Here is a 22,030-nt window from a genome sequence, read left to right on the forward strand (position 1 = left end):
GAAGCCTTCAGAGAAAGTTTTCAGTTGGTACCTCCCACTCCATATTCAGTTTCTCAGGGACCATCATGCAGCAGCAATCTGGTTAGAAGTAAGCAGCCAACGGGTGTGTAATTTGCATGTGAAAATATTTTTAGAAGACACACATGAATAGCATATGTTCTCAGCCTGAGTACAATCTTCTCAATATATGCCCTGAATATTATTTCCCCAACATTCATAACTATTTTACAGATAATGATTCCTGGTACAGATATGTTACTCTTTGAAAACAACATACATATCAAGCCCTAAGCAACACTCATTTTAGAGTTCACCTTGGGGACTGGAGGAGAGCCTCCATATGATTAATTTTTCTCCTCCATATCTGAACATACTAACAGAAAAAGAAAAGAGGTGGTTTTTTCCTATTACACTACATGCTTAATGTACATGCCAAGAGGCTTCAGTCATGGAAAGTGCCCATTCCAGATATGCCTTTTAGAAATATTATAATAAATCAAAATTAATTAACAAATACTTAAACTGTTTTAAAGTCTTTACTGCCGATGTAATTACAAAGTTGGCGAATTATGCTTGAAAACAGAGAGCAACAAGAGGACACCCTGATTGAGAAGATAAAATCAGATATGTATGTTCACTCGCCTGAACCAAAGCGGCTTCAAAAATTGTATGAGAAAACCTTTCTGCTCTTCCAATGTTAACAAAAACAGTTTGAAAAGGTAAAGACCAAAGTAAATAAAACCAGAAATAAGCCATGTGCTAATACATTGTTAGTTAAATCTAAACCAAATCTAGTCAAACTGACAAAACACGCTGGAGAAAATGTTTGAGCAAACAGCAGTCTAACTAGATGCCAAAGTCATTACCAGTCCACATCTGGAACACCAGTTCCTGGTGACTCTGGAGTTTGCATCATGTAGTAATTATTACTTGAGGACTGTTTCATTCAGGCCAAATGAAGTTCTATTGTACTGTGAGATGAAAAAAACTCAGTTTCTTGTCTTTGCCAACATGCAAACTCTCTTCCTCAAGCACGTGGAAAAACTCAGGTCCGGATTCTTTCTTTAGCCCAAGCTTTCCTTTATTCAACTTTAATGGCAGGAAGGTAAAAAGGAAGGATGCCAGTAAATTATACTGTAGTACTTAGCAGTATATAGCAAATACCTGAAATCATAGAATGGTTTGGGTTGGAAGGGACCTTTAAATGTCATCTAGTCCAACACCCCTGCAATGAGCAGGGACATCTTCAACTAGATCAGGTTGCTCAGAGCCCCATCCAACCTGACCTTGAATGTTTCCAGGGATGGGGCATCTACCACCTCTCTGGGCAACCTGTTCCAGTGTTTTGCCACCCTCATAGTAAGAAAAAAATTTCTTCCTTATACCTAGTTGAATCTATCCTCTTTTAGTTCAAAACCATTACCCCTTGTCCTATCACTACAAGCCCTATCAAGAAGTCTGTCCTCAAATAGATGTTAACTTACCAAAAAAAGCTGGGAGGCGCAAGGTGGGGAGACAAGCAGGAAAAAATATCTATTTAATCATTCTAGAACACAAACACGCACACACAAGCAAACAGCTTTTACCACATCATCTGTTAGGCAGTATACACTTGAAACAAAGGCTTGTGCTTGGTGGAAGCCCAAAACAAAACAATGGACCCTAGTCGCCCCTGGGAAAAGTAAAAACATAAGCTACAATGAAAACAAGCTAAAAATTTATTACTGAAATTAATAAACAGAGCATATATTAATTTTCATGCATCCAAACACTGTATTTAAACCATAAATAAGTATTACTAGGGCTAAAAACACAATACTCAGAGTCCTAAAATGCCACAAGGAAAATCATTGCATACATACAACTACAAATGAAACTATTTAACAACATTCAGTGGATTGCATTATTCGACCAGTTTTAACAATCCAATAGAGCAACTGAAACAGAGATGAAATACACACACTGCATTTGATGTGTATGTAGAAACACCAGTCTCAGTGACTGCAGAGCCAGTCAGTTCCTTCTCAACTTACCCAAAAGCGCTTTACACTCCTGATGAAAGTACACAGAAAAAATACATTCTCCACAATGAAAGCACTAATGAATCAAAACCCAAGATCAATCTAAAAGAAGTACTCGTCACAAAATTATTACCAAGTTTCATCCCAATCTTTCTCCAGTCAGGCAAACAACTTCCACCTATAGAGCAAAATACCCTCAAACATTAATTCAAACTTCGAAATATTGCTGTACAAATTAAAGGAATAACTACAGCAAGAAGCTAGATTACAGACGTTACAATGGAGCCATCATACTAAGAGATTATTTCATGATGTAAATCATACAATGCTAAATGCTTTTTAAAAGTGCAATCAAGAGGACGGTGTCAGCAGCGCAGAGGCAGGCAATAAGAGAGAAGGCATTTTCTGTGCTATCACTAGAACCATTTCCTGACTCATTCCATCCTCCAGCCCCAGGGACCAGGCTGGCTTGGTCCATGCTGACAGCCTTCTTGACGTAACTGACGCAGAGCCCTGACCTAAATGCTGTTTCTGGTGAGCTCCTTGCAGCTCACACTGAAGGAAAAATGGGCCAATATGGATTCAATAGCTAGTATCAAATACTCGAGATATTTCAGCCTGAGACTGCAAGTGCAGAAATGCTCATTGAGACTGAGAGCCCCCCGTCACCTCAACCTCTTGAGACTGAAATCTTCAAAAATGACTGCAAGACAAACTCTAGGCTGCTTAAGAGATCTGCAAAGGAGAGCCTGCACATCACCGCAGCACTTCGGCAGAAGCAGAACTGACAGAACCAGCGTCTCTGTGCTAGGACAGAAAGATAGGACCCGAGGTACCGAACCTCGGAGGAGTTTAAACCACACCCTAGGCGTGATTTTAAGCAGGTATTCAATGAATTGCAGATTAATCCTCAACTCCCTGCCCCGAGCAAGGCGCAGAGGCATCGCCAGAAACTGTGGGGCGGCAGCGCCGTTCCTCCCATTACCGGGTGGGCACTGCGGGGCACGGGGCTGCCGTCTCCCCTCAGTGAGCTGCAACGGGCCCGGCTGCTGCCCTTCGCTCCTCCGGCGGGTTGGGGGGGAGCAGGTGCGGGCCCCCTCCCTGCTCAGGCGCCCGGGAAGGCGGCGGAGGAGAGCGGCCGCTCGCCGGGCCGTCCCCCACGGAAGGCGGGCGGGCCGCAGCCCTCATCGTCCCCTCCCACCGCTCCGCACGAGGGAGCGCGGAGGAAGGGCCAGGGGTGGGGGGAGGCGAGGGGGAGGGAAAATACCTCAGGCGCTGCTCGCACCTCCGCCGCGCAGCCCCGCTCCCGCCCGCCGCCGCTGCCTGCCGGGAGCGGGGCGGGGCGGACTGGCATGGCGGCGGGGACGCGCCGGAAACTGCGCAGCACCAGCAGCAGCCGCCGGGCGGGCGGCGCCGGCGGCGGCCGCCGGGCCTGAGGCCGCCGGCCACTCTGAGGTAACGACCGGCGGGTAACGGCCGGTGAGTAGCTGCCGGACTGTAACGGCCGCGGGGCGGAGGGGGAGGCACGCGCCTGCGCCCGCCGTGCGCACGTGCGGCGGGGGCGGGCCGCGCGGGAAGGCCGCTGAGGGGAGGCGGGAGGTGGGCGGTGGGCGAGCGGGCGGGCGAGCTGGGTCTACGGATTCCTGTGCTTCGCAGGGCGCCGGGGAGCGCGGCGGCAAGGGCCGGGAGCGGCGGCGTGGGGAGCCGGGGCTCGGCGGCCGGCAGGTGAGAGCGGGGCTGGGGCCGCGCCGCCGGGCCCGTCAGGCCGGGTGGCTGCCGGAGGGAGGGGCGGCTGCGCCGAGCCCCTGGGCAGGCCGGGGGGGTGCCGGTGCGTGGGCTGCGGTGGGAGGGCTGCCTGAGGCGTTCCTACATGCCGACTGAGTATTTCATGTCAGTAGCTGTGTGGTTAGGGCGCGCTTTCCCTCTGCTCACTAAAACTGGCTGAAAGAAGCGTTTCATGAACCACAGAATGGTTTAGTTTGGAAAGGGCCTTAAAGATCATCTAGTCCCAACTCCCCTGCCATGGGCAGGAACACCTCCCACTAGACCAGGTTGCTCAAAGCCCCATCCAGCCTGGCCTAAGGATAGACTCGGTGAGGTACTAGTGCATCTGTGTAGACAGATAAATCCCCCTTGCACAGTTTTCTTATGTTCTAACAATTAGCTCTATAAACACTTTTTTCTTCTACAGTCTTTCCATAGCACACGGATCGCTCTGGATGTGGATTAAAAACCAAGGAGGCTGTTTAACCATACGTTTATCTGGAACAGTTGAGCACCTTTTGGAGTTGAAGGAAGGGCAGCCGCTAGCACAGCCCTGGCAGCTGGCTAGCTGGCATCCCAAACCTGTGCCCCTCGCTTCCACTGCCTGGCGTCAGAGGCTGAGGTTCTGCCTACGCAAAGTCCCTTCCTGAAATCTTGCATCTCTTAGCTGCAGCTATAGTAAACAGCACTAGTTTAGGCTATGTTTTTTTCCCCACATTAACTCATGTTTTTTTCAGAAGCACTGAATGATTTCTCAACAAGTCCCTGTCCCTTCTCATACACCCGTAAAAGCATTTAATATGAAAAGGCTTTAAGAGAAGTCTGACTAGAGAGACTTTTAGAACAGCGGAGTTATAACACTGCACACAGGTTTATTTTACAACTTCATCAGTTTTATCTTTATTTGCCTTATTCTGTGTTAGGCTTCTTGCAGGGAAGAAGTTTGCAGAAAGGGAGATTTGCAATTCTGCCTAGCACTTACAGGCTGCAGTGTAGAGAGAGTTACTTTGTGACAGCAACGATGTCTTAGTACTGTTGCACTTAGTGGAATTTATTTTGTGGCCAAAATTGTAATTTTTGTGGAGGCAGCTGGGATTTGAATATTTATACTTATAACTTCAGATAAAGAAAAAACTTGAAACTCTGATTTCTTCTTGCATAAAGAATAGATAGGTAACATATAACACAATGGAAGTTTTTCTCACTTTTTTGTTTTTCTTCTCAGACTTTTGTTTGGTTCTTTTAATCTTTTCAATATCCCCTTGATGAAGGAAAGAAGACTTGTAAGACTATTTACAAGCAGGTCATTTTGAAGTGTCCCTTTAGCCTTTAAACAAAGAGTAGATGGTCTGTTCACTGTAATGTAATGTGTTCTGTCACCTGCTTACTGCAGTTTGTAGCTGATTTTTATTTATAAGATATTGTTTCATGAAGTACAGCTCACTATTATCAAAAGGTCCAGGTTCCTTTTACCATAGAATTATAGAATGGGTTGGGCTGGAAGGGACCTTTAAAGATCATCTAGTCCACCCTTCCCCTGCAATAAGCAGGGACATCTTCCACTAGATCACGTTGCTCAAAGCGCTGTCCAACCTGACCTAGAACACCTCCAGGGATGGGGCATCCGCAGCTTCTCTGGGCAACCTGTCCCAGTGTCTCACCATCCTCATTGTAAAGAATTTCTTCCTTATATCCAATCTAAATCTATCCTCTTTAAATTTAAAACCATTGCCCCTTACCCTGTTACTACAGGCTCTGCTAAAAAGTTTGTCCCAATCTTTCCTGTAGGCCCCCTTTAAGTACCAAAAGGCTGCAATAAGGTCTCCCCAAAGCCTTTTCTTTTCCAAGCTTAACAACAGCTACTCTCTCAGCCTTTCTTCAGAGGAGAGGTGTTCCAGCTCTCTGATCGTTTTTGTAGCCCTCCTCTGGATGCACTCCAACAGGTCCATGTCATTTCTGTGTGGAGGGCTCCAAAGCTGAACACAGTTCTCCAGGTGGGGTCTTACCAGTGCAGAGTAGAGGGACAGAATGACTTCCCTTGACTTGCTGGCTACGCTTCCTTTGATGCAGCCCAGGATGTGGTTGGCCTTCTGGGCTGTAAGTCCACTTTGTCAGCTCATATCCAGCTTTTCATCCACCAGTAGCCCCCAAGTCATTCTCGTCACAGCTGCTCACAATCCCTTCATCCCCCAGCCTGTTGCTGGGGTTGCCCTGACCCATGTGCAGGACCTTGCACTTGGCCTTGTTGAACCTCATGAGGTTCACATGGGCCTACCGCTGTAGACTGTCAAGATCATGCTGGATGGCATCCCTTCCCTCTAGCGTATCAATTGCACCACTTGGCTTGGTGTCATCTGCAAACTTGCTGAGGGTGCACTCGATCCTACTGTCCATGTTGTTAGTAAAGATAGTAAACATTACTGGTTGCAATACAGACCCCTGAGGGACACCACTCATTACTGGTGCCTACTTGGGACATTGAGCTGTTAACTGCAACTCTTTGGATGTGGCCACCCAGCAATTCCTTAGCCATCTAACAGCCCATCCATCAAACCCATATCTCTCCAATCCTTCACCTTTTCCTTGTCTTCTGTCTTTGCCCTTTCAGCTCTGTAGCTCATGAGACCTTTTCACAGGCCAATTTAACTGACTAGAATAGCAGAAAAACTTGTGCTTTACCGAGTTTTCTGCTGGTTTGTGAGCTCAGTTAGCTTTTGGAAAGTCTGACGAGGATGTGAACTGTTGAAAGGTGGGGCGAGAGAAAGAAAAGAGAAGAGAGACCTCCCTGTTTTGCAGCAAGGAGCCATTAGATCAACTCATCTACTCGAGGAAGCATAACCATAGCCTTAATAATTACACCGGGTCCATAACATATTTTGCATTACATTTTTCAAGTATCCAGGATAAAAGAAGGAAAGTAGCATGAATGGTTTATAGCATGACCCAGTAAGCTTGAAAGCACATTCCTATGTACTTTCCCATCTGTAATGCAGATATTGCACATTGCTACAATGGCTTGTTTCAGTACTTGGTACAGCAGTCTTTTGCTTGGCTGTTTTTCTTGGCAGTTGTTGATCTGATGCCCAATTTTTGTATGTTGTGCAAAGATCACTAATAACTTGCTGTAATCTTACGAATACTGAGAAGTACAGGCAGGCTAGTTGGTACCACTCTGCATATCTAGTACTGGCAGACACGTTTTATTTGCTTGGTGTGTTAATGTCTTTGAAATAAAAGGAAAATTAATAAATTTTTTAAATGTTTATTATATTCGTAAGTGCAATAAAAGTCTTGGACGCCAGTACTATAGTACTATTGCTGGGTGATTATAGTTGGGGGAGGTATTGTACATCTCAGAACAGTATCTAAGCTTTAAAAAGAAGAGCAGAAGTAATAGGGAACATCACTGAAAAAAATACTTGCTTTCCTTTTGAGAGGGGTGACAGGGAAAACAGGGACTTGAAAATAAATAAATATGTTTTATAAAACCAGGGCATGCTTACAAAGGAATAACTTGCAGGTTGATAGTGTTACTAACCTTTTTGAGTGTGTGTTGTATTTATGTGGTGAGAAATTGCCTAGAGTTCCAGTCACGTGATCTATGTGTTTTATTTACGTTGGAGAGCTGAGACTGCTTCAGGCCAAGGAATTGACTAAAAGTTCCCTGAACAAGTTAAAGACATTTTCTTACTTGCTACAGCACGGAGAGTAAAGTTGTTATGTGTTTTAGTGTGGCTGGTATCTGCATAACTTGTAATTGTATAAAAGAACTCAAGTTCCTGGCCAGACTAAATATATGATAATAGAGTTGAGTCACAGTGTGATAGTGCTATTGCCACTATGTGAAAAACTGGAGAGCTTGCCTGCATGTGGGTTGATATTTTTGTTCTTACCTTCCATTACAACCATTAGTTTTATAAGCTAGGGTATACTGTCTTTACACGCTGCAGCCCAGTAATTCCGAAAAGTGCTGCTGAACACATTGAAAGTGTCAGTAGGATACACCATCATCTCATTTTGACCCTCTCTTAAGTTGCCACTGGGGACTGATTTGAAATGAGTTGTTACATTTTCCTACTGTGCTTTTTTAATTCATTCTCTGTTGGTTTTTAGCATTCTGTCCAGTTCTGTATGGTCTCTCCTTACCCAGTATTATAAATGCTTTTGGGTTGAACTGGTATTTACACAGGTCTCCAAGAATGCCTTGGGAAATTTCTATTTTCCAAAAGGAACTATCGTATGAGTTAGTGCTGTAGCATAAGAAAGGGTTGAAAGGATATCATGGTCAGTGGAAGTAATGAAAAGGGAACAGTCATGTCTGAAGGAGAGATACTGCATTGATGACTTTGCAATTCAACTTACCTAATTTTCCCTGTATCTTTAAGAGATATGTATTTATTCTGGTTAGTTCCATTTGAAGTCAGCAGGAGCAGAATTGGGTCCCTGTAGTTCTAAATCTCTGTGTTTTTTCTGGCCGATTCAAGGTGTAATTAGCCTCAGTGCCAGTGAAGGAATGGACTGAAGGAGCTGCCATCTGATGTGTACCTGGTTCATACTGAAGTTGTCCTCCATAAATGTGTCTGTGTGTGATATGTGAGAAAGGGAATATTTGGCCCTGAATTTGAGAAATCTTTTAACTAGACTATTCAACGCCACTTTTAAAATACACAATACAATTATGTAGCAATGATACTGTGAAAGAGCTTTAGTTTGCTATGAAGTCTGTAACGTTGCTAAAGTAACATCAGAAGTTTCCAAAAAGTGGCAGTAACGGCAGGATGCCCTTCTGTAGTTAACGTTTGCAGTAAAAACTTGTAATAGTTTATTACACACTAAATTCACTGTTTTGAAAGATGCAACAGTGTGAGGTTTTTTGGTTCGTTGGTTTTTTTAATGTTCCTCAGCAGCAATCTATAACTGTATGGGATCTTATTGTAGCCGTTTTTAAAGAAGTTCATTCTTTCTGAGTGTTAGATGCAGTAAGTTGAGATGCCCAGACAAGACATCTACATTTCTGTATAGTGCACTTGGAAAATATGTAAGACCTTGTAGAGTGCAAAGAATAGATAAGCTTGCAAATTCAGGGCCTAAAGCTGTTAAATCTATTATGTGCCTTAATTTAAAGTTTTGAGTTCATAATCTGCACTAGAACATAAGTATTTTCATTCAAGAAAATACTCTTCTGAATTCATTCTCACAGAAAATACAGGCTGCATTATTGTTGGTGTATTTTCCCCAAAATTTAATCTAATTTTTCTTTAATTGTTTTATTCACTTCTTATTTTTCAGGAGTCTTTGAAAAATCCTTAGTGGTCATGACATTGTTACAAGTGACATAAATTAGCCAGTGGCTCAGAATGATGGATACCCAGAAGACTACAAATGGTTTGCAAGTGATTGGAGAAGGGACTGGTATAGGGAAATCGACACTCCACATGGTGGGGTATTTGGGAAAAGTCAGTTGAAACTTGTTTTACATGTGTGCAAAGTTCATATTTTTCTCTGCTTTGAGAGATTTTTTAATTGGTCTTAATTTTACCAAAAAAAAATTCTCAAAATTATTTTCCACGGAAATCTATAACAATGGCGAAAGATTATTCTAAGTAAATATGTGCCTATGATTTTTTTACTGGCACTATTTTTACAACTGTTTGCATTCCTATGAAAATTGATTTGTATTTCAAAGATCTGAGCTTGTGTTTCCTGGCAATAAGTGTCCTGTGGTTTAGTTCAAGTAGAATGAAATGTTGCATAATTGTGTTGTTAAAGATATCTTATTAAATATTTGAATATTTAAAAACTTATTTAGAACACTCTACCATATGAATATATATCTTATAAATATTAAAAAAACCCAATCTAGTTTACTTTTCTATATTGTATTAGGTATTACATTTAGAAGTTGCACGTTGATTTTCTGTCTTGGTATGTATATATGTCTTACTTTGGGATAACATATGAAATAGATAAGTTTATTCTGCTTTTTCTTTCTTTCTTTTTTTTTTTTTTTTAGAACTGTAATCCTGTGGAAACAACTGCACATGAGCATTGTCCAGTCTGCAAAGAGAAGGGCCGGATCCAAGTTTTACGGACTTACCGCATTAATTTTCAAGAGTCTATTTTTCTTTGTGAAAATCCTCAGGTATTAGCTAATTAACAGTTTTGTTTGGTAGTGCAGAGGCCTTCACCTTCAGCAGTTACACCTCTTTAAGTTCAAGGTTTTGGTGGTGATAAGCAGACTGTTGAAATAGGACCACTTTGAGTCCATGTGCTGGATGATGTTTGCCTGTATATAGACAAAACCATAACTAACCTGTGTACATGCAGTGTTTAGGCACAGCTAGCTACCCTAAAGATTTAAAAGGAGTAGATTAAAATGAATGGAGAGTTTCGCTTATGTACAAGGGAACACAAGTGGTACTAAATAAGTCTTTGTATGAATCAGAATACACGGTGAAAATTTGATGATCCATGTAACTAATACACAACTCTTGCTGATGTGAGTCTCCCATTTTCCCTTCCTTAAGTCTAGGTAACGCAGATAGGTTCGTAATTATAATTACAATGTTTAGGAGTTCCCCCCACCCCTTATAAGTTTAGCCTTAGTGTATTTCTGTGCCGCTTAATATTCAAGTTGTGATTTTGCTGCCTCTTCCTTCTCCACTGCTCCGTGTATGTGGAGAGGGTATAGCAATCCCACATGGACTGGTGCCCTTAAATTAGTAGACAGAGACTAGACTAGAAATGGGTCTCTGAGTTTGTTTTCCTATCCCTCTGCACTTTTAAATAATCATAGTATCGGTCTTGAGATTGGTAATAATGGATTTGACTGTATTCTCGTTGCAGAATAGCTATATATGTAAGTCTCTACCAACACCTGGTTTAATGCAGCTGGCTAGTCTGAAAGATACCCTGCTAGTTTTGGCACCAGTAGTCTCTCAGGCATGGGATGATAATGCCAAATCTGTACCCTAAAGGAATGAATTTAGCAGAATAAGACAAAATTAGGTTGTTTTCAGGGGCTGGAAGCATTTACTGGAAAAGTAGTGTTGATTATCACTGCTGATGTATCTACTTCACAATTTCTTATACGACAGTGGCTGGATAAAACACCCTTCCTTGCATACGTATGTTGAATTTACGTATTGATTTCATTAAAATATCACTTTACAGAAATCCTACATTCTGTTTTAAGAGTATGGTTTGTACTTGTTTTAGCTCTGTAGATTTCACTGTAACTTTTTTTTCTTTCCTTTAGTGTATCTACCCACTTGGTTATAAACCATTAAACAGCATAATTACTTCTGCTGATTCAGAAAATCATCAAGTTCCATCTACTCATAAGAAAAGGAAATTGTGTGATATCAGTGATATTTTTTCTGTTGAATCACATTCAAAAAAAGCAAGGACCGATAATGTGGTAAATGTTGAGCACGCTGTTAATACAGACCCAGTTGTCAAGTGCTATCAGAATAGCTTATGTATTCCCAAGTCAAGCCTACATGATGTGTTGCAAAAGGACCATCAAAAACCTACTAACAATGTGGAGACCTGTGTACAGAAGGCAGATTTTGAAAAAAACACCAACTACCACCACAAAAGTCCGTCTAAGACTCCTAGTCCCAGAACACAACTCTTGCCAAATTCTGAACTTTGTTCAACAACATCTGAAATTTTGCTCAAAAAGGATAAAGGTTCCACTAGTAACACAGAGTTCTGTCTTCAGTGGAGAAACATGCATAATCTTTGTTGGCTAGATTGTATTTTGTCAGCACTGGTACACTTAGAAATATTAAAATTTCCTCTGGCAGCAGAATATAATGATGGAAAATGTTTACTTCAGAAACTTTTAACAAAATATAATCAAGCAACTGTGCTTCTGAATACCTGTAAAAGGAGTAAAGTAAAAGGTGAGTACATTTAGCTGCTGTTTCTTCATACTCAGAGTGATCTGATCTGATACAAATATGTGGAAATTAGTATAGTGCACTTAGATATGTGTCTGTTCTATTTCAAGATCACAAAAGAATGAGTTACAACTCATTACCATGAATTTGCAGAGTAGTGTGCTTTATCTGTCAGAATCCCGGTAACCTCTGAAATTGTTTTTCTTGTGGCAAATGTGCACGCTTTGAAATCGTAAAACACTAAGCATCTCTTGATTTTTATTTTTTTTGTCATATCCCATATAGAGAATATGTAAATTGTTTATGTAATTGAGCTTGACTGTTTCCTTCCCTTCTGTCTGTTCCCTTCTTCCTGACTGTTTCCTTCCCCCATCCTATTAAGATTCTGTTCTAATCTTAATCTTCAGAATAATTTCTGTTGTGGATTATATCCTTGTATAAATGGGCAGTTGCCTTATTACACCAAAAATAGTAAAGTTGGGAACATGTGTTCTCTTCTGGCTCCAGCTGCGCTCATTGAAGGAACTCTCCCCCTGAGGTCTGCAAGCTGTGCTGTGGATGATAGTACTTCCTAGCCTGTTTCAGTGAAAATTAATCAAACACATTAACCTGGTTCATACTAACTGGAAAGGGCTAGTGAGTAACTTGCAGGTTGCAGGACCGTAACTCCAAGCACAGGGGCAGTGGTGGGCAGCCATGGGCAACCTTCCAGGCAGCACAGCTGGAGTCAGAGGAGGATGTGGCACTGTAATGTGTCACTTTGATAATTTTCTGTATTGTGGTTTCAGTTTAAGACTCTCAAACTAGGATATGTTTTTCTTAGTCCTCTTGAACTGACCCATTCGTGTCATAAGTCTGAACTTCTAAGAGATCATCTGTTAGGGAATTAATACAGATCTCTGGTTAGCCAGTACCTTTCATGTTTTTTTTTTCAATAGATGTTCCAGGAAAAGTGTCTGTTTGAATATAGAGACTATAGTCCCAGAACAGCATTAGATAACTTGAAGAATATCGTATCTTTCCTGGGAACAATAATGGTATATCAAAAATGGTTTAATTCAGTTTGTAGCAGAGAAAACATACTATTTTACAGAGGGGAAAAAAAATAATCCAAAAATATTCTGAAGCAGTTCATATATTCTGCCTAGCAGAAAGTCAGGCTGCTTGATTTTAGGTTCTTGGGTAATATTTGGAAGCCCTCTACCATACAGAACCCGTCTGAGATAGGTTTTTTCCCCTCTGTTGTGCTGTGTTTGCAAAGGAGCTCTGGTGTGCAAGAGCCCTTAAATGGGGATCTTAAGTGTTGGAATATAATGTCATTTGAGATACCAAACCTTTTCATTGCCAGGAATTGCTGCAAAACAAGTTAGTTTATTTGTGCAACAGTGGAGAAGGGATTGGGTGAAGAGTGTTGATGTAGAAAATAGGTGTAGTATTTATTGTGCCCATCTGTGTAATTTTTCAGTGTCTCTTACATACGGTTGTTTAAAACAATCAAAAGCAATAGAGCTGCAAGAAACTTTTAATTTGTGCAGGTAATGATCATAATTGTGTAGTACAAGTTATGTTATTTCTTGGGCTTTCAGAATGGGTTTGTGTATGAAAAATGTAACTTCTAAATTTAAAATACATAGATATATAATGTACACTATTTTAAAAATAATTACTGTTTTAAAGGCTAACTTAACGTATTATTATTTAATCTGGAACAACACAATTTAATTTTTTATTGTGAATTGTATGACATCATTACAAAGCATGTAAGCAAATTTTTTGCACTTTTGATATTAGTGTTTAGGTTTTAAAATCTACTCTTAATCTCTGAATCTCCAGTGTTTGCAATGTCTGGTTACTTTATCCTTAAATGTCATTACCATCTAGCTATTGATAAAGACTCTTAGCCATACTTTAAGTCAGGTCAAGTAATTACTGGTTAGCAGACTGCAGTAAAATGTGTATAACTTCTGTAAATTCTTCTGTAATTTTCAAATCAATTAACACCAAGCATGGGCTATTTTACCAACAGTTTTAGGCAAATAGGTCAATATGAAAGACATCAGTTTGGAGAGAGTGAGTGCATGTTAGGGGTACATGGGTGTGTGAAAGGGTGGGAGTGTTACACATAAATACATGAAAGCATATGTATTTTTTCTTTAGATGTTCTTCCAAAAGCAGAAGCACATCTCAATGAAATCAGAAACAGAATTTTTACCCAGCTTCAGCCTCGGCTTAAGTGTGAATTGGGTAAGTAATTACTGCAGCATCTCAGCATTTACTTTCAGGAAACTCTATATGTAAAGCCATGTAGTATGTCAGTATGTAAAAATATGTATGTACGTATGCATCCAAGACAGCTTGCAAGTCCTTTTTTTTATTTTATTGGTGACAAATATATACTTTACAGTGTGATCAGCTGCTTTGTCCCTTAACTGTTTTTGACTTTTTAGAGAGCGTATTTTTGTCTTTGTAACTCTGCTGTGGTCATGGAATTGTCATTGATAACAACCTAATAACATGAATCAATCCCTTTGCTGTGAGGATTAGAAATACAGCCTTGAAGGGATAACTGGAATTAAAATCAGCAATAAGCTTTTATTCTTCATTTTCGAAGTACTGAAAGCGGATTTCAAATATTCAGTGACATTTTTCTGCCCCATCTTTGAAGGTAAGAAGGAGAGTCCAGTGTTTGCACTCCCTCTACTCTTACAACTTGATCAGCAAGCTGAGAAACTATTCTTGCATTCGTTTTCATGGAAGTTTGAATGTGTATGTTGTGGCTACAAATACCAGGACCGGTGAGATTTATTTTTTTTTTAAGTAGCTTCTATATAACTGTTCTACCATGCCTTTTTAAATCTGCATGTAATAGTTGATTTTGTTCAGATCTCTAGGTTTTGTACAACTTAAGCTTGTTGGTGAAGTTTTACATGATCCACTTTTTTAGGCTAGCATTTGCAAATAGTTTACTGCTATGTTATGTTTTAGGAAACCATGTCATCTCTTAATTAAGAAAGAAATAATAGGTAACTATGTGAGTCCCTGGCCATGCTGACTCGTATTTTATTGAGTGCATACAAAGCATTGTGGTTCTAAAGAACATATGCCTAGTACACTTTTGCTGTTGAAGAATATCTCTAGCATTCATTTGGATTACAAAGAATCAGATATTCTCTCACATAATTTATCTATTTTATAATAGTATTCCAGGGAAGTAATTTCTTGAGAATTGATTTAGTTCTTGCAGCTGCAGGTACAAGCTAGTCATTTAGGTTCCTTTTAAAGTCAGCAGAAAAAGAGAGACACCTTCAGAAGACAGCTCACTTTACTTGAAAAATGCCTGTTTCTCTCCACTATCTTAGGTTTATACAGTAAAATTCTAAATCCACAAGTGAGATGAGATGAATGCTGTCCGTTACACTGCCAGCTAATGTGTAGTCCTGGTTAATAGGATGTGTTCAAGAGCATTTGTTACATACTGTGTTGTTTTTTTTTTAAAGTTGAAAAATCTAGGTTAGGTTGAATATAAAGCAAGTCCTTTCTGTGGCTGATGAATGAATAAACTATGTTATTTCACTTTAATATCCCGTACATTGTATTTTCATACAATATAACCTCTGCGTAATCTCAGCTCTGAATGTACTGTTTTTTGAAAACAAGATCTTGTATAACGTGGATTCTGAGGTAATTTGTTACCGCTTCCGTCTCTCCTTGAGATTCTGTATTAGCTAGTAAATTATGCGAATCCTGGTACAAGCTCTCTCTTACGTTGGAAAGGAAACCGAGATAATGTGCTAAGGGAGAAGGAGCAAATAATGTGAAACTGAAGGCCACAGAGCTGCTGAGAACAAATGGTGACTGATACTGTTTGGCAGAACTGAATTCAGTGCTGACTTGGATGTGATGCAGTCACAGTGGAATTCATACAAATAGCATGAATATAAATAGAATTTGGCTTTGTCTGAACATTTTTATAACTTTTTTCTCCTAGTAAAGTGTATATAGTCATTGTTTTCTGATCAGCAACTCAACTTACTCCTTTTTTGTGTGTGTATGTGTGTCCAGATTTAGGAAAACACTAACAACATTCATGAATATAATCCCTGATTGGCATCCACTTAACGCTATTCATGTTGGACCATGTAATAACTGTAGCGACAGATCTCAAAGACGACAGATGATTTTGGAAAAGTAAGTTTGAATATGGGAACTTGAAAATAAAATACATAAAATTCTGAGACTTCAATTATTGAACGTATCACTTTCAAAACCAAACTATTATCCTGAGTTTACAAAAATTCTAAGCTTTAAACTCTGATAAATACTCACTTTTAAAGATTGTACATCATTCTCAAATGCTGTGAGATGGCAAATAGTGTTTAATAAGCATGAAACATAGAGCAGTGTTTAGCATGCTGACCAGCACATGTGTTTGAGCCAGGTCATAAATACTTACTACCAAGTAGTAAATATAGACAACTGATACCCAGTGTGAGCCTTTCCACAGCCCCTGCAGTTGGTGGATAAAACTGTTGCCTGATCATGTGTTTACTAGTTTGACTTGAGAACTGTGTCCCTCCCTACTGTGGTTATGGCACAGTTGTCTCCTGTTGGTTTTTTTTTTCACTTTTTCCCCACTCCCAAAATCCCTTATGTGGTCTTTGTTTTTTCCCTTAATCTATAAAGAAATGGAATATCCAGTTGGGATATTCTTATCCCTTGACTACTGTGCAATCTGAAGAGTCCTGTGTTGAAGTAGAATAGTAAGGGCAGGGCTACATATTCTTTCATATGCCTTGCTTTTTTGTTAGGAACTTTTCCCACTATTCTCTTGTAATAAAATGGTACTTCATTGTCTCTTTATTAGAGTATCCTCAATATTAATGTTACATTTCGTAGAAGGCTTGCCACATAACAACCTGAACCACTATTCATTTCGGTTTGAAGAAGATACCTACCAAATAACGTCTATTGTTCAGTATCAAATAGATAAGAAGCACTTCATAACCTGGTCTTTGAATCCTGATGGTAAGAACCATAAATTCTATTATACTACTTCATGAGCGTACATCAAATACTGTTTTATGGGTTACTGCAATAGTCTCAACAGTCCATATATAATAACAAGGATTTCTGTATTCTTAAATTCATATTAAAATTTTGAGAATAATTATGGGAACTCTGTTACTCAGGGTGAAGGTTTCAGTTTAGTTCAACTGATTTGTTCAGCAGTGTTCTGTCCTATACTTTACTCGTTGGCAAAAGTTATTTGGGTAGACTTGTTTCCTTCCATAACTCTGTAAAAGTTAAAAAATACAGTCTGAGCATGACTGTGGGACAAATGGTTATTTTGAAGCCAGTTATTAATCCATTTATGGCTGGAAGCAAGGGAACCTATGGAACTACCAGCATTAATGAAGTTTCTTTTAATTTCTGAACTTTACTGCACCTGAGGCACAAATTCACGTTAGAAACATTACTGATGGTATGATGGTTGTACCATTGATGGGAACGCAATAATCAGAGAAGGTGAAAAATTGATATTTTGATTCTCATGCTTCTATGGAGAGAATGGAGTGCTGTCTTATCAAGTGTTCTGACAACATGAAAAATATCTAAATCATACTGCCAGAGTTTAAGAACAAATAGGAAGAGGAAGCAGCTGGGAAGTGCCTAGTTAGGAACATCCTGTACATCATCTATTTCTGTTTTTAAATTCTTAAAGCTGTAAAATATTTGTTCGTGATCTATGAACAATTTGCAGATGATGAGGCAGATTATTAAAATGAGCAGTTTCTCTTAAACCCCCATGCTTCCCACCCAAGCAATGTAAAGGTCTACGGAGAAACTTAAGTTGAGAGGTGGTTCTTCTGTCAGACCTGTGCAGGTATTTTAAGAGAAGATGTCAGCATCATTAGTTCTAACAAACAAAAAAACCCCTTAGCTTTGTTTTTTGGTTGACCTACTCTGACCTGTAATAATATTGCTGCAAATTCTGCTTGTGTGTGATCTTTTTACAGTGGAAATCTCCCAGTTTTCTCTGATGTAATAAAGAATGGAGAAGAAAACCTTTATTTTCTGCTTGTCAGGGGAATGGGTTTATAAAAATGTTTGACAAATGTCTGAGGATAGTGACTTCAATTTTAAAAGTCTCTGAGTCTCTACTGGTTGCTATTTATTTTTCAGGAACTTGGCTTGAATGTGATGATTTAAAGGGGCCATATTGCAAGAGGCATAAAAGATTTGAAGTTCCTCCTTCAGAGATTCATATTGTTATCTGGGAAAAGAAAACGTCCCATGTGCCAGAAGAACTGAACTCACAGAGTAAAAATATTGAAGGTTTTTCTCTTAATAATGAACAGTCAAATTCCACAGTGTTGCATTGTGGTTTCGATAACACTGTAGACAAAATAGCTGCAGAACATCGCAAAGAGGATTCTGTAAGAACTCCAGATAAGAAACAGCAGCAGGTAGCCGAGGGTGAAAGTATTGTTCATTATGGTTTAGAAAATCTGGCACATGATGATCTTGTGACACTGACGCTTGAAGAAATTCATGTTGACTCAGAAGGTAAATCGCTGCTGAATGGACAGATGGTGGGAAGTAACCTTGTTGAAATGGGCACACCACAACAGCAGGAATCAGCCTTTTCACCTAACACTCCATATACAGGAGAGTTTGTGGGATCTAATCTAGCTGTGAACAATGAATCCATGTTATATGAAAATTCCAGCATTTGCTTACCTCTAGAAGAGTTGAATCCAGCAAATATTACTCCTCCTGTGCCCAAAACACATGACCCTGACTCGTTGCTTGCTCAAAGAACAGATGACAGAACTAATTTTCCTAACAGCAAACGTGGATCAAATTCAGAACTACAGCTAAACAAGAAGTTGTCACCAGTAGAGAATATTATACAAAAATTACCTGACTTGAAAGATGCAGGCAAAATTGTAGTTAATTCTCAGGTTGCCAATTCTCCTGCTGCCAATAATTCCTTTCAGCCTTCACACAAAGACCAAAAAAGAGGATTTGTTGGAAGCTGGGTAAAGAAATTATTAAGCAAGAATACTTCTTTTATGCCTTCAAGTGCCTCAGCTCTCAAGAATGAGAGAAGTTGCAAAACTCCCTCAATGCAAAAAATAAGTGAAGTGCGGTTGCCAGTTAAGGGAGCAAGTAACTTTGGTGGATTTCAAAGCAGAGGTACAAAGAAAACAACGGAGACCCCGGATCCAGTGGTTCCTCAGAGTAATAATACTCATCCTTTATCCAGTTTCAAAGGATTTTCTCAAAGCACTCGTCTTCCAACAGCAAGTCATACCGCTATTGAAGGTCCAACTTGGAATAAGTCGGGAAGTACACTGGGTACCTCAGGTAAAGCGACTCAGTTGCATTCACCTAGCTGTAACTCTGGGAAGGCAGAAGAGTCAGATAGTGACAAAACAAAAAAACTTCGCCTAAAACTGTTAAAAAAACTTAATGCTAAAAAGAAGAAGCTGGCGTCGCTGGATAGGCTAGCAGTGGAACAGATGAAACATGAAAAACCTGTGAGTGGAGATGTCAGCACCCCATCACAGATTGCATCTCACAGTGACAGTGAATTATTGCAGAGCTTTTTAAAGGAACTACAGTATCAGATCGATGTCGCAGATAATGAATCTGAGTGCACTAGCCATAATAACAGTGATGAAATACTGGCGGAATTACTGTCCCCTACTTCAACTGTTGCTTCCTTAGAGGCTCCAAAAAGTGAAGAGGAATGCATGTATATGGAAATGGTGGACAGCAGTGTTGCAACAACAGCGGCTGATGAGAAGACCAGTGTGCCACATGCAGCAATGACAAGTGACGACCACAATTATTACAGTCCTGTAAAGGACAGTAACTCGGAACTTCATGCAATAAACAAACCCAGTGTGAAAAAACTTGCTTTTGAAAGCCCTACACGGGAAGATATCCTGGAAGACTTATTCTCCATTTCAGCACCGAGCTCAATGGCAGGTGACATAGATTTACCTCATTTTGATGAAACTCTGTTTGAAACATGGTAAATATTCGGTTTCTTGGTTTCAGCTATTTGTCGGTATTATGTATATTTTGAAACAAAGCACTATTAAATTATATTTTGTAACTAGTGTAATTGCACACTGGCTGTACTTGAACAATTTACATTTGAGTTATTATTTTTCTTAAAATTTTATTGTAGCAGACAAATAAGATTTTAATGCATTTTATTTTTCTGAGAAGCAGTTATTTTAGCTGTAAGATGTGATGCTGATTTTTTAATTAAAAGCTCCTACGACTCTTAATTTTTGCTGCTTTTAATACGGAAAACTTATTCCACTGAGTTTGAGAAATAATAAACTTCAGTATTCTTGGTGATGTAATGGTGTAAGAAATATCATTTAGATAGTAGGGATTTATTTTACAGGATCACCCAACTCCTGAAGTTTTTGTCTAACATTTGGGGGAAAAAAAAAAAAAAGTAGAATTGGGGATGTTTGTATCATTTGATACAAAGATCTTCTGCAACACTAAATTCAAAGCTGGTATTCTGTTAGGAACTCCACTCTTTTCAGAACTACTGTCCAACAAGCTCACCCCTTGGGTCCAAGGAAGGATGGATACATGGTAGAAATTTTCCTATTTAAAATTGTGGCATGTACTGAGTTTTCATCCTGAGTAACTGAAAATATAATTTGGCAGGATATTCTGAGCCAGGTTATTTTTCAAGTAAAATTAATAAGATTTGGGACAGGGTTTGCAGCACAAAGAGAATATCAGATGTAACTTTTAATTATTCATAGCTGTAAATTCATGAATAAAAAAAGGTTTCTAACAATTAAAATTAACTGTAAGTTAGCATCCATTACTGTTGTCACTAGGAATTCTTCATAGAGCAGTGCACGCCTGTCCGTGTGTGAGAGTGCCAAGGGCGGACAAGGTCAATAGGAAGAAAGTAATGGAAAATGTGTCAAGACAGCAGTGAGTAACCAGAGGGATTCACATCTTGGTGTTTCTGGATTTCACTAGCTTCCATTTTGCTAGATGGGAGTCTTTTTTAAATTCATAGACACAGAGCTGAGGGTATTATATGCTAAATTGGATGAGCTGTACATTTTTCTTATACTCAGAAATAACAAGGATTTTATCAGCAAGTCTTTGTTTCAGCCCTTTTCGGAGGTATTCTGCATTTTTTCATGGGTTTAGGTCCCAAGTTCAAAATGTTACGTTCTCAGTCTTGTTCTTCTGATAGGTGCAGTTGAACATAATTGTTCCTACGAGGCATGGCTACATATTTGAATGGTCTTGGATAGTTTGAACCAGCTTCAAAACGTGTTTGAAAAACTGTCAGTGGCACTGAACTCACCTTGCCAAGCTATTTCTGTTGCTATTATGTACATGTTTGTCAAACTGGCACTTCACACAATGAATGGTTTCATTCTTGAAATATAAGCCTTTGTAAAGAACTTGAGCTCCTCCTTTGTTTTAAATGTTGTAATTGGTAACGGTACAATAGAAAACAAACCAATGGATTCTGAATGTAAAGTGCCAGTGTACTGCTGGTGAAATGTTTGCCTGTTTGTGAATTCCCTTATTAAAAGAGTGCTGACCAAAATTAGAGTTTGATTGATCAGTGAACAAAATAGGTGCCTCAGCATGACTTGAGGGGGTGATAGGATTTTCCTGCAGCATTTTCCAACCAGTGGTTTCTATATGCAATCCACTGAAAAGCAGTGTGTCTCACTGCCCCCGACTACTTGTTGCAGAGGTTTCCCCAAGCGGTGGGGAGCTGCCTTCAAGTGTAGATACCATCTGTGGCCAACTGGATTGCAGCTACCTGCAGCTGTGAAGTGGGAGCTCCTTCACCACTGGTTTGGGACGGCACCGACCCAGGGGTGAGTGAAGCAGCAACGCTGGGTTTGGCGTGATGCAGAAGGCATAGGGCGACATGAGGAAGGGACCCCACTAGAAGATGAGAAAGTCCAGGTGTAAGGAAGGAGTATCATAGAATGGTTTGGGTTGGAAAGGACCTTAAAGGTCATCTACTTCCAACCCCCCTGCCACAGGCAGGGACACCTCCCACTAGACCAGGCTGCTCAAAGCCCCATCCAGCCTGGCCTTGAACACTTCCAGGGATGGGGCATCCACAGCTTCTCTGGGCAACCTGTGCCAGTGCCTCACCACCCTCACAGGAAAGAATTCCTTCCTAGTATCTAATCTAAATCTCCCTTCTTTCAGTTTAAAATTGTTTCCCCTTGTCCTATCGCTCCACTCCTGAATAAAGAGTCCCTGCCTATCTTCTCCTGTAGGTCCCCTTCAGGTACTGAGAGGACAACA

General features: G+C 40.1%; 2 protein-coding genes across 7 annotated transcripts in view; one reads left to right on the forward strand and one right to left on the reverse strand.

The window, feature by feature from the left end:
- LOC128904604 (uncharacterized) overlaps positions 1-3,413 on the reverse strand; it is a 42,823-nt gene extending 39,410 nt beyond the window's left edge. For 2 of the 3 annotated variants that reach the window (XR_008464561.1, XR_008464559.1), the window contains exon 1: positions 3,289-3,405. Coding sequence is in view for 1 of the 3 variants with exons in the window: in XM_054189190.1 (XP_054045165.1) it covers positions 867-946 (80 nt within the window). In the remaining 2 variants the exon portion in view is untranslated. Of the gene's footprint in view, positions 1-866; positions 1,673-3,288 lie in introns of all 3 variants that reach the window. The other variant, XM_054189190.1, reaches the window with a different exon arrangement.
- On the forward strand, positions 3,377-21,308 carry USPL1 (ubiquitin specific peptidase like 1). Of its 4 annotated transcripts, none has more exons than XM_054189140.1 (10): positions 3,377-3,500; positions 3,678-3,746; positions 9,075-9,241; positions 9,799-9,927; positions 11,044-11,695; positions 13,850-13,936; positions 14,358-14,487; positions 15,755-15,880; positions 16,557-16,717; positions 17,876-21,308. In XM_054189140.1, exons 3-10 carry the CDS (start codon positions 9,143-9,145, stop codon positions 19,738-19,740), a joined length of 3,249 nt encoding a protein of 1,082 aa, XP_054045115.1. In that variant the 5' UTR covers positions 3,377-3,500; positions 3,678-3,746; positions 9,075-9,142; the 3' UTR covers positions 19,741-21,308. The 4 variants fall into 4 exon arrangements, with proteins under 4 accessions (XP_054045115.1, XP_054045142.1, XP_054045124.1 ...); XM_054189167.1 differs by having other exon boundaries at positions 3,378-3,500; positions 9,075-9,170; XM_054189149.1 differs by lacking the exon at positions 3,678-3,746 and having other exon boundaries at positions 3,482-3,500.
- Positions 21,309-22,030: the final 722 nt, after the last annotated feature.

This window comes from Rissa tridactyla, chromosome 1 (assembly GCF_028500815.1).
Source record: "Rissa tridactyla isolate bRisTri1 chromosome 1, bRisTri1.patW.cur.20221130, whole genome shotgun sequence".
In the NCBI taxonomy this organism is placed as follows: Eukaryota; Metazoa; Chordata; class Aves; order Charadriiformes; family Laridae; genus Rissa; species Rissa tridactyla.